We start from the raw sequence: 15,265 nt of genomic DNA on the forward strand, positions 1-15,265 counted from the left end.
TCCTTTATTAGTAGTTGTGGCACATCTAAATAGGTACATAGTCAGAAGCAATGATGCAGAAGTTCTGTCAAGAACACATTTTTATTGTCAAACCTCTGGCAGAGTCTTCATTCATGGCAGATACATTTTAGCTGATAAGCATAGCTGACTTTTGACAAGATCTTCATATATCATGTGGTGTGTATGATAGCACCTAGAGGTAGTTATTGTGTAACTGTAATAAATACACATTGGTGTTTTTTTTAAAAATGCCTGGATACATACAAAAGCAACCTAAAGGATGGATAAACCTTCATTCTTCCCTGTATGAGTTCAAGAATTAGTAGGCACATAGATGCAAACAGTCAGACAGAAAAAAGTAAGGCTAACATTAGGGATGTGCCGTTCTGATTTTTTGGACATGAACTTTAAGAATTCTCCAAGAATTCTGGTAGTTCCAGCTCACAAGACACCTTCAGATACCTACATTTCACTCACCTTAATCAGAGCCTCATCTGGGATGCGGGATGGCCAAGGTCCAGCTCATGTCCTGGACAAAAATGAAAGCTGTCACAATGCTCCCTAGGAGTCGTACCCTCACTGCCCTTTAGGCTCTGCAGAGAGTGCCTCCTGAAGAACTACAACACACAGAAAGTACTACAGCAGCTTCTATTTTTCTACACTTCCAACAGAAAGTAGGCTGGATGTAGACCATGCATCCTCAGAAAAAGGCTGGAAACCCTAGAATTCCGCCTGGGAAATGTATGGGGAATTCTGGGAGCTGAAGTGCAAAAAAATTCAAATGGCACATCCCTAGCTAATATGTAGGAGAAAGCCTTGGCCTCCAGGTATTTCAGACTACAATTCCCACAAGTCCTTACTGACTTGGGAGTCCGGGAATTGACGTCCAAAACACCTGGAGGACCAAAGGTTCCTTGTGCCTGGCTTAATGAAAGGAACAGGCCAGCAAGATGTGTGAGCCTGAAAAGAGGGGGCAAGTTGTTACATACAGCACTGATGTTACCTGTCTGTCATGGGTTTGGAGGGAAAGTTCCATCCTATGGGGAGTGGAAGGCGGGACATCAGGAGGAGGGGCTGTACTGTATATATAGGAGAAGCTGAAGGAGAAGCGGAGAGAAGGAGCTGGTGTGGGAGTCTGTGTGTCAGACAGGGTACTACTGTGTGTCAGTCAGTACCAACCTGATAGGTTCAGGTGTCTGTATGGTTAGCCAGAACTGATAGGTTCAGGGTCTGTGCTTTATTTAAAGGTGTTCTGTGTGAACCAAACTGGTGTATGTATGATTGAGACTAAGCCACGTTACTGTATCTTATTCACTTGATCAGTTTATTTTCCCTGTGTGTTATTTAAATAAACCTTATTCCTTTATTTGTTAAAAATCCATCCCTGGTCTGTGTGACTTCTTATAGGGAATGGTTGGTGGCAGCTTAGTGAAACTGTGGCATATCCCAGTAGGTCTGGGTTTGTCACATTGATTGGGGTCCAGCGTGTGGGATACGACTGGTCCAGTTGTCCAGTGGTCCAGCAAAGCCTTGGCAAGTGTGCCCAGAGCAAGGGGGGTCTAGTCAGGGACAATCTGAGAGCGCGTAGGTAATCTTCTAGGCTTACCTCACGGGGAGGTACGCTAGTGGAAGAACGTGTAACCTCAGATTGGTGGGACTAGATTAGGGAGCTCTGAGGCAACCTGTTTTGGCGGGAAAAAGCTGAGGCAAAGCTGAGTGAAGTAGCAGTGATCTAGCCTGTCTGCTGAGAGGCCTAGCAGAGGGGGGTAGACTCTGGCTGGCAACAGTTGCAAGTTAGTGCTGAAAGAACAGCAGCAATCTATAGAAGGCTGGTTCTGAGGCAAAAGAGAAAAAAAGTGGTCGCTTTATTTTGAGGCTTGACTTTTGAAAGCAGCCTGTTCTGAGGGGGATTATGCCCTTGACTCGAAGCCAAATGGCAGAAATGGGTGAAGTGAGGGAACCCCAGGTAGACCAAGGTTCTGAGGATGAATTTGGCTCAGTGCAGGATGACAGCACGGGAGAACAGAACCCAGAACTCAGAAAAATGCTCATAGCCCAACAGCATGAACTGAGGGTGAGGGAAATGGAGGAAAGGGAAAGAGAGAAACAAAGGCAATTTGAAATAGAGAGAATGGAAAGAGAAGAAAGATTGGAGAGAGAGAGAATGGCGTTTGAGTTAAGAAAATTGGAACTGATGAACCAGAACAATAATAACAATAGGGATTCTGAGGGAGGCCAATTGTCTAAAACTGACCTGAAGAAATTCCCTGTATACCACAAGGGAGATTGCCCTGAGGTGTTCTTTTCCCTCGTGGAAAGAGCGTTTGTGGACTTCTCAGTAAGGGAAACTGAGAAGATGACCATCATGCGATCTTTAATCAGTGGCAGCCTGGCGGAAGTCTATGCAGAGATGACAGAGGAACTGCTGAAAGATTTTGCAGAGTTTAAAAAACTGGTGTTTGCCAGACATGGGATAAATGCGGAACAGCTGAGGCAAAGATTCAGGTCACTCACCAAGAAACCAGAGCAGACTTTTACCCAAGTGGGGGCCCAACTGGTGAGGCTGCTAGAGAAATGGCTGTCGCAGGAGGGGACAGAGACCTTCCAGCAGCTCAAAGACCTGATAGCGCTGGAACAGTTTTATTCAGTCCTGCATGGGGAACTGAAGTTCCAGGTGAGGGAAAGGAAACCGAAATCTGTGGCAGAGGCGGCCGAGATCGCAGATTTTATTTCCCAAATAAGAAAGCCCTTAGGTGAGGGGAAATCTATAGGTAAACCTAAAGAAACCTACAGCAAGTACTCTCAGGGACCAGGGAAAAACCAGCAAGTGGGAGGGGCCCATGGTGAAGGGAAGCCCTCAGACACGAAACCAAGACCTCAGATTTTGGAGGGAAAACCAAAACAAGATGAGAAAGACTCAAAATACAGCAGAAAATGTTATTTCTGTCAAGGAAAGGGCCATCTAATCTCAGAGTGTGAGAAATTAAAGCAGCTAAAAGGAAATGTGCCTCATGATTTGAGTGGAACCAAGCCAAAAGCTGTGTTCTGTGTCCAGAAAGAGCAAAGCTCCTTGCCACTGAGGGAGCCTGTTGCCATGGCTACTCAATCTGGAACAGTTACATCTGCTGATCAGGCTGAGGAAAATGGTCCTCTTGTGGAGGTCAAGCGCTGCTTACTAGTGAGAACAGATTCGCAGTTGTTTGAAACCGCAGGGGTGGACGTAGGAATACTTGACCATCAGTATAGGGGGCTAAGGGATACTTGTTCCCAGGTGACCTTGTGCCATCCAGATATTATTCCTAGGGAGTGTATAATCCCGAATGAGAGCATGAAGGTGGCAGGGATTGAGGGACAGGTGATCTCGCTGCCAGTAGCTGAGGTACCTGTGAACTTTCAAGGCTGGAGGGGAGTTTGGCGGCTAGCGATTTCATCGACTCTGCCAGCAGCCGTGCTCGTGGGAAATGACCTGGCTGAACATGTGAAACGGGTGCTAGTGATTACACGCTCACAAGCCACCACGGGGACAGTTCAGGGGGGTACTGATGAGCCCGAGACGGAAGCAGAGGGGAGTTCCGAAGCTGTGGTGGAAACCTTAACCACAGACAGCCGATTTGGCCAAGAGCAAAAGGCAGACGCCACTCTCCAAAAGTGTTTTGAACAGGTGACAGACGCCCAGCTAACACCTGAAACCCCAGTGAGATTTTGTGAGAAAAGGGGGATTTTATATAGAGAGACCCTGAGGAATATCTCAAAAGGGGGAGATGGGATCAGAAGTCAGCTAGTGGTACCTGAAAAGTATCGCCCCATGATCTTAAAAAGGGGGCACTCTGACATGTTTGCTGCGCACTTAGGGGTGAACAAAACACAACAGAGAATTACACAGAATTTTTACTGGCCTGAAATAGGGAAGCAGATCAAGGAGTTCTGTAAACAATGTGATGTGTGTCAGAGGCAGGGGAATAACCGTGACAGGACCAAAGCAAAGTTGTGCCCTTTGCCTGTGATTGACACTCCGTTCAAATGTATAGGGGTGGATATTGTGGGACCTTTGCCCAAGGCCACAAAGAGGGGGAACCGGTTCATTCTCACCATTGTGGACCATGCCACGAGGTACCCCGAAGCCATTCCCTTGACTAACATTGAAACTAACACAGTGGCAGATGCCTTGGTGGGGTATATGTCCAGGATGGGATTTGCCTCAGAAATAATCACCGATTTGGGCGCATCGTTTACATCGAAGCTTATGAAACGGTTATGGCAAATCTGTGGAATTAAACACAAGGAAACCACTGCCTATCACCCTGAAAGTAATGGGTTAACGGAGAAGTTCAATGGGACTCTGATGCGCATGATTAGGGCTTACTTGGCAGAGAATCCAAACAATTGGGACCAGAAGCTGCAATCCCTTTTGTTTGCTTATCGATCAGTGCCACAAGCCAGTACCGGGTTCAGTCCTTTTGAGCTTTTATTTGGGAGAAGGGTGAAAGGGCCACTTGATTTAATCAAGCAAGATTGGGAGCAGATCACCCAGGATGACCCACAAGATGTTGTGACATATATAGACTCTTTAAGGAATGACCTAAAGAGAAACCTACAGCTAGCAGCAGAGACCCTGCACGCTCAAAAGGTCAGAAAGAAAGCTTGGGATGACCAGGAAGGCAGGGAGAGGCACTTTAACCCAGGGGAGGAAGTGCTGTGGCCTAGGCCCTGCAAAGAGAGCAAGTGTCAGCTGGGTATCCCAGAAATAAAATACTTGGGTCACATAGTAGGGGGAGGAGTGATCAAACCCCTAGAGGCCAAGATAGAAGCAGTTCGTGATTGGCCCAGACCCAACACCAAGAAAAAAGTCAAATCATTTCTTGGGTTGGTGGGCTACTACAGAAAGTTCATCCCGAGGTTTAGCGAGATAGCGGCTCCGCTGACCGATTTGACGAGGAAGAAGACTGATGACCGCATCCCGTGGACCAGCGACTGTGAGGAGGCGTTCCAGAGGTTGAAGGAGGCCCTCATCAACTATCCAGTGCCGCGTGCTCCAGACTTCGACCGGGAGTTCATCATCTACACCGATGCGTCTAACAGCGGGGTAGGAGCAGTTCTTTGCCAGGAGGATGAGAATGGTGACCAGCATCCAGTGTCCTACCTGAGTAGGAAACTCCAGAAAGGTGAGAGACATCTGGCCACCGTGGAAAAGGAGTGCCTGGCCATAGTCTACGCGATCCAGAAGGCCAAGCCTTACATCTGGGGAAGACATTTTGTTCTGTGCACTGACCATTCACCACTGCAATGGTTAAAGACAATGAGAACCCACAATAGTAAACTTATGAGGTGGGCTTTAAACCTGCAGGACTATGACTTTGAAGTGAAGGTGGTCAGAGGGTCAGTGAACTGGGTTGCTGACGCCTTGTCAAGAAGACCTGAAGAATGAAGACGGCGAACGAAACATGGACTATGTATATATTTTGGTGACCAAAAGGTTAAATGTACTTGTTTATTAAACATGCCTGGTTTGTATGAATAAAGGTAACTTGATGTATTGTAAATGGTAAATGTTTAAATGCCTAATTGATATGTTTATCCTAGAGTAAGTATGGTATTGTATGTTAATGTATAACTGTTTTTGTATGTTTTGGATCCAGGTTGTTTTTTGGAGAAAAGCACTTTAGCTTTCCCCCTACAAAACAACTTATAAAGAGGAGAGGTGTTACATACAGCACTGATGTTACCTGTCTGTCATGGGTTTGGAGGGAAAGTTCCATCCTATGGGGAGTGGAAGGCGGGACATCAGGAGGAGGGGCTGTACTGTATATATAGGAGAAGCTGAAGGAGAAGCGGAGAGAAGGAGCTGGTGTGGGAGTCTGTGTGTCAGACAGGGTACTACTGTGTGTCAGTCAGTACCAACCTGATAGGTTCAGGTGTCTGTATGGTTAGCCAGAACTGATAGGTTCAGGGTCTGTGCTTTATTTAAAGGTGTTCTGTGTGAACCAAACTGGTGTATGTATGATTGAGACTAAGCCACGTTACTGTATCTTATTCACTTGATCAGTTTATTTTCCCTGTGTGTTATTTAAATAAACCTTATTCCTTTATTTGTTAAAAATCCATCCCTGGTCTGTGTGACTTCTTATAGGGAATGGTTGGTGGCAGCTTAGTGAAACTGTGGCATATCCCAGTAGGTCTGGGTTTGTCAGAAGGGGAAGCTGTTTAAAGCACACAGAGGAACACAGCTAAAAGTAAGGGACATCACTATATGGCAGTGGTACTAAACCAATAATAAGAAAGCAGATAGAACAGAATAGAAAGAGCAGGAAGGAAGGAGGAAACAGAGGGAAAGGCTACAGGTCATGGTCACCACAGAAATGCCAGTGATCACCTCCAAGCAAACAACCCCTCTCCCATGGTGCCACGCAACTGCACAAGTCCATAACATCATGTGTTGAAGACTCAGTGTTCTAGTATTTAGCCACTGGAAACATGAACTGGGTGAAAGGGCATAGAGCTGGCCTGTGTGTGGATCGAAATCTGCTAGAAAACTAATTCTAAAATATTACAGCTGGACAAGGGGGGAATGCAAAAGAATGCCACTTTTTGGCAGCCTTCCCATGGCAATTGTAACAGATGCTTTGAATTGGAACCACCAGAACTCTGAAACGAAGTCAAAACAGGGGCCTAGAAGAGGGGTCATCATCATATTAGTGAAGTGCCTTGGATACCATTGCTAGTGTTATAATAGTGTATAATGTGTAACTATTTTAAGAAGCTACAGGAAGGATTATTACTAGTTTTAATAAAGCAGTAGTGCAGTATCTATACAAAAGAGGCAAACGTTCTCCACAACTTTTATCAGGCTGGGATCTATTTTACATTCTAGGAGAAAAGTGACAAGTTACAAATTGGATGTCTCAAATACGGCCATTAGTATTTACTAATCAGAAGCAAAATACCTTCTAGAAAAGTTGATCTGTAGTCGACAGACTCACTTGACACCATTTCTGTTGTAGGACTCACACTCCTTGCACTGACAAGCCTATCCAAGTGAGGCGTGTGTACCCTTCCATCATAGTGAACCATCTCTCTGCCTAAATCTTTACAAGGAAGAGAGCATGAGTACAAAAATTAGGGTTATGCATGAAAAAGATTTATTCTTCTCTTGTTTCAAGAGCCAGAACAGAAGAGAGAGTTTTACAACTGATCAGTATAAATGTATGCTTCTATTGTTTAAGGTAGTGCTAAATCTGTGTAGGCAGCTACTGTTCTGCGGGAATGAAACTAATATATATTCATAGATATGAATATATACTAACACACAGAGAGAGTGTAGATAGAGTGACAGACTAGGACTCAGGAGGCCTGGGTTCAAATCTCCACTCAGCCAAGAAACTAATTGGGGGAGTGGAACTGGTAAAACCACCCCTTAAATGCCTCACCTACCTTGAAACCCCGTTAGGATCACTGTAAGTCAGTTCCAACTTAATGGCACAACATTCCCAAGTTTGGGAACAAACACAAGAGAGGAACATCATATGACATCTATGATGTTCCAGCTCTTCATTGAGGTGAACTTTGAAGAATGCCTACTTTTTACCAAATGCCCATTGCTGCCCTCATGGCTCCCTAAAAACCTGGCGATAATGCCAATGTTCTGTAGCCTCACTTCCAATCACTCCTCAGGATATAGCTTCTGCAGTATGTGATTCCTTAACTTCCTAATCTTCATTTCCAGTTGAAAGAAAATCTAAGTAAACACATCCAGATGTGCATACATTCATCACTTTCTCTTCAGATTTCTCTCCCTGTGCAAATTTCAAGGAACAGGAAACTTTTTCTACGCATAGAAAGTGTAGTATAAAGAACATTCACCACTACCTTTGTTTTGCTTTCTCTTTTTTCTCCACAAGAACAGTCCAAACAGTGACAACGACAGAAGAAGAAACATTAACACAACTCCTGCGATGAGTCCTGTGAAATTCTGATCAGGTTGAATCATTACTCTCCCAATAACTGTTGATGAAACTTCTTTTTGCCACTGAAAGAAATAAGGATAATAATCTCCTAAGTTTACCAGGGCATGCACACATGCACAAGTAGGTGGGTGGTTTGCTTCTTTCATTAATTTGAGGGACACTCATAATACATCAAGTACTCTGCAATAAATGATAACAATTCCTTCTGACAATGCAACTTGCACTATGTGTCTTGCTTTAAAAGTAGAACCTTAGAGGCAGGCTGACTGTTGTCCCTGTGGAAGCAAATTTCAAGGTGGCACCTGAAATGTGTTGGGTTTGGAGAGGAGGATTTGGTTCCTGTACCTACGGATGTTACCCACACCTGCACTAAATGTTTCACTTCCTTAAAAAATTAAATGACTATTTATTTCATGCCTGATTAATCAACCTGATGAACTTTTACAATTACAAACTCCCCACAGGATGTCTATGGTTTAAATATTTTGGAATAAAATAGCCAGGGAGAATCATATTTTTCCACATCTTTTAAGAAGTGTTAAGGGACTACAAATACTCATTAAGAGACCATAGTAAATATCATACACCAGAAATCCTAGTTTAGAGGGACATCTTGTACTACTGGTTCATCTATCTGCACTAGTATTTTACTCTGGCTATGTAAATAATCACCCAGCTGGCTGATGTTCCTTCAGCATTTTCTTCTTAACAGAACAGTTAATCCCAAGAGTGTGCATAATGAGATCTAGTACCTTGCATCTTTGCAAGGATATTCTTGCGTTTCTGGAGCCCTGTGTTTGTGTCTGCCAATTTTGTTGCTGATAAATTTAAATAGGAACATAATAAGGAAATACACTAATAAACAAGAGAAGCCAATGTGTCATAATTGTATCTCAGTTGGTGGAAATGCACTAAGTAATCTTCTGCCTTCTTTGGAGCATTTTGCAACATTTTGTAAGAATAGACTGTTCCTTCAGATATGTATGCTCTTTATTACTGGGCACATAGAAATATGCAGATTTTATATATATATATATATATATATATATATATATATATATATATATATATATATATATATATATATATATATATATATATATATATATATATATATATATATATATATATATATATATATATATATATATATATATATATATATATATATATATATATATATATATATATATGTGTGTGTGTGTGTGTGTGTGTGTGTGTGTGTGTGTGTGTGTGTGTGTGTGTGTGAAGTTGTGAAGAATGTTTGCCTCTTTTGTATAGAAACTGCACTTCTGCTTTATTAAAACTATTAATAATCCTATATATAAAATGAAATAAAACTAAAAATATTGCAGACCTTTATTTTAAAAGATTTATTTTATTGTGAGCTTTTGTAGATTACAACCCACTTCCTCAGATATGTGGAATATAATACAATAGGAATGAGGAATCCGCAGGGGATCAGCTCCAAGTTCCCACCCCCGCAGATGTCGAAAAACGTGGAAGTAGTGAATGCTATACATTGCATGATCTCAGTTTCCCTCTACTGGCCAGTTCTGGTAAATACACACTGGAAATACATAAAAGTATGTCTTTCTGAAGTTTTGTATTTAGTATTTTCAGGCAGCGGATAAATGAATCAGCAGATACTGATCCCATGGATGGGGTGGTGGTCCTACTGTAGTTAGGTCATAATCTTATATATGCAGAGCACATGGTTGTAACTTGGGGAAAGGAGGCTGAAAATTACACCATTGATGGATTTGCAAATTGACAACTACATTATTAAAAGAATAACTTTTGTTAAATATATAATTCCTGTGTTATGAGGCCTCTTATGGATCCATAGTAACATGCATATTGGTACCAACACTTTCACGTACTGAGAAATGGAGCTAGGCTTTAATGAAATGCTTTAATGTACTGTAACTCTGTGATATAACAAAAACATACACTCTGAAGTTTTCCAGAAAATGTGTTTTTTGTAATATGATATAAGATGGCACTAGACAACAACAGTATGTTGTGGTATTTAAAACTGCAGATTTTTTTCCAAAGGATGCTTCATGAATATGGGTGCCTGTATTTTCCCTGAATGAGGTTCAAACCAGCTGAGAATAGAAAAGGAATGTTCAGGAAGACAACATGGGGTAGACAGTGGTGCTAGAACATCTCTCCCTTTAGCCCCACTGCTCCAGTTAAAACCTGGATTCCCTCACATCTAATGCTGCAGTGGAGCACTGAATACAGTACAAAAAAATTCACGAGGACTCTCTCTCTCTCTCTCTCTCTCTCTCTACGTACCTACCTACCTAAAAAAAGAGAGAGAGCATGGTAAAAGAAAAAAAATCTAGAAATAAATTATTTTCAGGTGCCTTACGAGAACTGATGACTAGAAAGTGTGAGAGACCATGCTATGTATTCTTCACTAACAAGTACTCATGGCATGGTCTCTGGCTCCCTTTATTGGCCGGTTCTGGTAATACATGGGAAAATAATTTTTTCCAGATCTTTTTCTTTTAATATTTTTAATATTTTCAGAGTTGGATAAGTGAATCAGTGGATACTGATCCCATGGCTAAGGGGGTTCTACTGTACTAACAAATTTAGTGGCAGGAGAGATCGCAGAAGGGCTTTGTTCATGCTTCAGGCCATATAATACAGAAAAAGGACTTGGATTACCACTCCGTAATAATATTACCTGGAATTACTACCTCAAGCTAAATATATGCTCGGGAGCCAGGATGAAACATAGTGCCTGGATGCATTTTTAAAAGGACTCAAACAATGTGTTTGGCTTCTTAGTCGATATTATTCCCTAGAAAAACAGACTAAATTAATTGCCCAGGTACTATTAGCAGAGAGATAACATTTCAATAGGTAATACTTGGTTATCCTACCACTATACTTAGTTCTCCGTTGGTTTTTAGCAGCTCTTTAGGAACAGTACAAGAAACCAACTGCAACTTCAAGGTGATATTCTCACAGCTCTTGTTTCCAACTTTCAACACTTCACCTCTAACTGCTTCTGAGTCAATGTTGTTTGCCTAGAAAAACAGATCAAAACAATTAGGTAAAAAAGCAATGAACGTATTATGAAAGCTTAACCATACCAAAACTTACATTTTCCTCAGTAAGGTTGTTCATGAAAAGCACATACCAAAACAAAAACCAAAAACCTAAACAAAGCCAAACGAGATGGGCACTGGAATGGATTGGCCCCTTCCAGAGAGAAATGCAGTGAATTTCTGACTTCAGTAGAATGTATCACACCAGGAGTGTTGGTTGCTTTAACCCTAGGTTTTCAGTTACCCAGACAGAAGGTTGCTACTCTTTCATACGGCTACTACGATTCATTGGTACAGGTATCTCCCATTATGCCCCCTGCTCCCGTTTGTCACTGCAGCCCTCATCCTGATCTTTGAAGTGAGCAAACATAGACAAATGTGTGGAACATCAAATCTTCTTCCAGAATAGACATCTCCAGAAACAAGCACATTTGGGGCTCGCTGGCACAGTGCACTATGCTCCTTGCAACCACTGGTTTAGGACTGAATCCAGAAGCACACTCAATGGTAACTTGAATCTTCAGGATAGTATAATATAGAATTGCTGTTCCCTGACCTGTCTTTCAACTACTTGGAACATTTCTGTCTTGTCTTTATTAAGCATCAATCTGTTGGTTCTTACTTATCCCAATGCTAACATTACACACTGGCTAAAATCCTGCCAGTGAAGTCATTCCAGCAGGAGCAGTTTTTGGTAACTAAAAGCTTCCTCTATCCCAAAAAGAGTTCCATGGGAGCCTCAGGATCTCTGGTGAGGTGGGAAGATTGGAAATGTATTATTTCCAAAAAATCGCCATGGCTGATGGCCTCACCAGCCTTATGCAGTATGACTTCTAGAACAGGATTTCAGCCACCAAGTTAGACCCTCCCTGGAGCTTCTTATTTTGGAGAATCAGAGCTGGGTGTCATCAGTGTATTGATGGCTTTGGTGTGTGTTTTAGGGTTTGATGTTCAGCTTGGCAGCGCACCAAACCCCCAAATTCCAGACTCTCAATGCCTCCATGAAGACAGGCCCCTAAAAAGAGCTCAGGCAACACTGTTGGTGTTCTCGGTTATTGTTTATAATATGTTATTACTGAGAATTGAAGCTTGCACGGTAAGTATAAAAATCTGAAAATTAAGATCAGCACTGACCTTCAGTTATACAGTTCACATGGACTTCTGCACAGTGTTAAACATCCCACAAGTACATTCCGACTGGTTTGTGTTTATTTTATTTAAGCGAAACATTATACAGTGCAATTATGTTTCTATAAAGAGCTATTCTGCTATGCACAGTTCTCTGAGAATCCTAGGCATGTCTTGCTATCTTAGTTTGGAAGGAGGACACCAGACATAGGCGAAAAAGCTACATGATAGGACAGTATGTGCTTTTTCCTCCCTGGAGGAAAAAAGTAACCAAAGGCGAAACAATGGAGGTTTGTTCTTGCTTATGGCCCTGAGGGATCTCTACGTTGTTACTAATTCAGTGACTAGATAATGATTACCATTTATAAAACAGCACTGAGTTATTCAAAGACAATTCAATAGACCTCATGATTCTGATTCAAATACCATGTTCTTGTGCTGCCTGAACACTATGACTCTTCCTATCAATGCCAAGTTTCCTAACAAGAAACAAAATGTGGTTTATGAAACTAAGGGGCTATAGAACCAGGGCTACAGATCCAACAAATAATTGAACTTTTCTGCATGTACTAATCCTTCTCAGTGTTTCAAAACATTTGATTACATTAGTAACTACTTGCTTTTAATTATTCAATTGCATTTTAATTAACGTATAGTTTAAGTCTTTCTAATGTTTAACTTACTATGTTTTTAACTCTAGTCTTTTTAATATTGTGAGCCACCTTAGGTCCCCTTTGGTGGCCTATAAAACAAACAGTCAGATTAAATAAATTAGCAGCCCTGGGAATTTTACTGAAGAGAGATATATAAATAAATGCCTTAAATATTTTTTTAAAAATTGCACATCTTAAGTGCTACCCCCAAAGAACTTTTTGTCACCTTATACTCCATTTCCAAACACGAGTGCAATATTCCTGTTGCTGTGTAAGCAAATCTGGAGCACCCATGAGCAAGTGTGAACCATATTGGCAGATGTGGTAGAACAATGTGCATGTAAAAACTATTAAGGGAGGGGACTTTAAGGACAGAATCCTCAATAACCCTGTAAATACTCAACATTGGGAAGTTGAGAAGGTGTGGGGGGAGAACAATGATATGGATGGAATGGCTGGAAACTAGGGATGAAGGAAGAATCATGGACCTTGTCGGAATGCCACAGTGAACCAGGATTGCACAAGAATCCAAGTTATCAGAAGCACTGGAATTCTGGCTCAGTGTGGATAAACTAGAGGACTTGAACCCTACTTTCTTACAGTGGGAGTAGCTAAACAAACCATAGACTTCAATCCATGGTTTGATTCTCATGACGTCTAAATGCAGCAACAAGTTGCACTCTGGCTTTTTCTCCTTCAACAATCTATAAAAGCAAACTAAGGGCAAACCTTAAATTCTGTCTCTGGCTTTTTGGGAAGCACAACAGTGCAGTGAATGCTGGCATGCACGGACAACAGGAGGTCTATTGATTGTTTAATCGTTCCTGCTGCAAGCAACGATAACTAGACAATGGGAGACCATACACTGGATCACCACCAAGAAGACAGAATTCTGTTTAATTCTGGCTTGTGATGGCATATAAATCCAACCATCCACCATTAAAAAGAATATAGAGAGAAATATGCAATAGCTGGATAAGACACTTCTTGGGTCATACCACAGAGGCGTTTTAAAATTTCCTTGGGTACAGAAATAAGAACTTTCCATAAAAATAACTAGAAAAATAGTTAGGTTACTTACCTGTAACTTTGGTTCTTCTAGTGGTACTCTGTGAATTCACACAAATGGGTTATCCTGTGCCTGCGCAGGAACGTCCGGAAGATTCTAGAGCTTAAGAAAAAAGAGTCATTAGCTCCCTCCCACGGGGTATATAAGTCCCGCCTCCTCCATCTTCCTTTCAGTTCCCTAAATCCGCTGTTACCGTAAGTTAGATAAGCATGGTATCATAGAACGGTACGGTGACGGATAGAGGGGAGGAAGGGAGCGATGTGTGAATTCACAGAGTACCACTAGAAGAACCAAAGTTACAGGTAAGTAACCTAACTTTCTTTGTAGTGGTCTCTGTGAATGCACACAAATGGGTGAATAGCAAGCTGTACTCACCGGCAGGAGGGCCGTCACGGTATCATGGATGACAGTATCGCCCGTCCAAACACCGCATCATTTTTGGCTCTGACGTCCAGTCGGTAGTGTCTGGCAAACGTCAGAGGGGTAGCCCAGGTGGCTGCTTTGCAAATGTTCTGCAGTTGAACACCTTTGAATAGGGCTGTCAAGGTGGAAACCGCTCTGGTGGAATGCGCCTTTAAGCCCTCTGGAAGAGGTTTCTTGGCCAGCTGATAAGCCAGGTGAATGAGCTGAACAATCCACCTTGATACTGATTGCGAGGAAGCAGGAGCACCTTTGCGTGGTCCGTGGTAATGTAAGAAGAGACGCGGAGAACGCCGGATGGAGTTGGTGCAGTGTAGATAGAAGGTAAGGGCCCGTCTAATGTTGAGAGAGTGTAGTTTACGCTCCAGCGATGTGGTTGGAGACAGGAAAAAGGTTGGAAGCACAATGGGCTGATTGACATGGAATTCTGACACCACTTTTGGGAGGAAGGAAATGTCCATGTATAAGGTAACCTTATCTGGGTGCATCTGCAAGTACGGAGGGTCCGACCTTAGGGCAGCAATCTCGCTCGCTTGTCTGGCTGAGATAATGGCTACTAGGAATGCTGTTTTCAAGGAAAGAAGTTTTTCAGAGCAGGTAGCCATGGAGGTTTAGTAATGGCCTCCAAGACGAGCGGAAGGGACCATTGCGGTGCAATGGTTTGGGAGGGTGGTTGTATGTTTTGGAGATCTTTTTAAAATCTTTTAAGTGTAGGGTCAGAAAAAAGCCTGGCGGAGTACGACTGAGGAGGCTGGTGCGCTACAATCACTGAAATGTAGACTTTAAGCGTGGAATGAGCAAGTCCCATATTAAAGAGATGCAGCAAAAAGGTAAGTACCGTGCGTAGAGAGGCTGGTATCGTGCTGAAGCCTTCAGCTTGGGCAAACTTAGTAAAGGCTTTCCATTTGCCTTCAATATAAGCGCAAAGTAGAGGGCTTTTGTGCATGTTCTAGCACCTCACGGAAG

The 15,265-nt window shown here is 42.3% G+C and overlaps 1 protein-coding gene across 4 annotated transcripts in view; it reads right to left on the reverse strand.

Annotated features, from left to right (window-relative positions):
- The window catches only part of MET (MET proto-oncogene, receptor tyrosine kinase), a 125,500-nt gene that overhangs the window by 13,049 nt on the left and 97,186 nt on the right, over positions 1-15,265 (reverse strand). For all 4 annotated transcript variants that reach the window (XM_073000525.2, XM_078376724.1, XM_020789693.3 and 1 more), the window contains 3 exons: positions 10,862-11,008; positions 7,864-8,023; positions 6,942-7,082 (listed from right to left, as the gene is read on the reverse strand). In XM_073000525.2, the coding sequence (XP_072856626.2) occupies positions 6,942-7,082; positions 7,864-8,023; positions 10,862-11,008 (448 nt within the window). The remainder of the gene's footprint in view (positions 1-6,941; positions 7,083-7,863; positions 8,024-10,861; positions 11,009-15,265) is intronic.

Source organism: Pogona vitticeps, chromosome 5 (assembly GCF_051106095.1).
Source record: "Pogona vitticeps strain Pit_001003342236 chromosome 5, PviZW2.1, whole genome shotgun sequence".
NCBI classification, from domain to species: domain Eukaryota; kingdom Metazoa; phylum Chordata; class Lepidosauria; order Squamata; family Agamidae; genus Pogona; species Pogona vitticeps.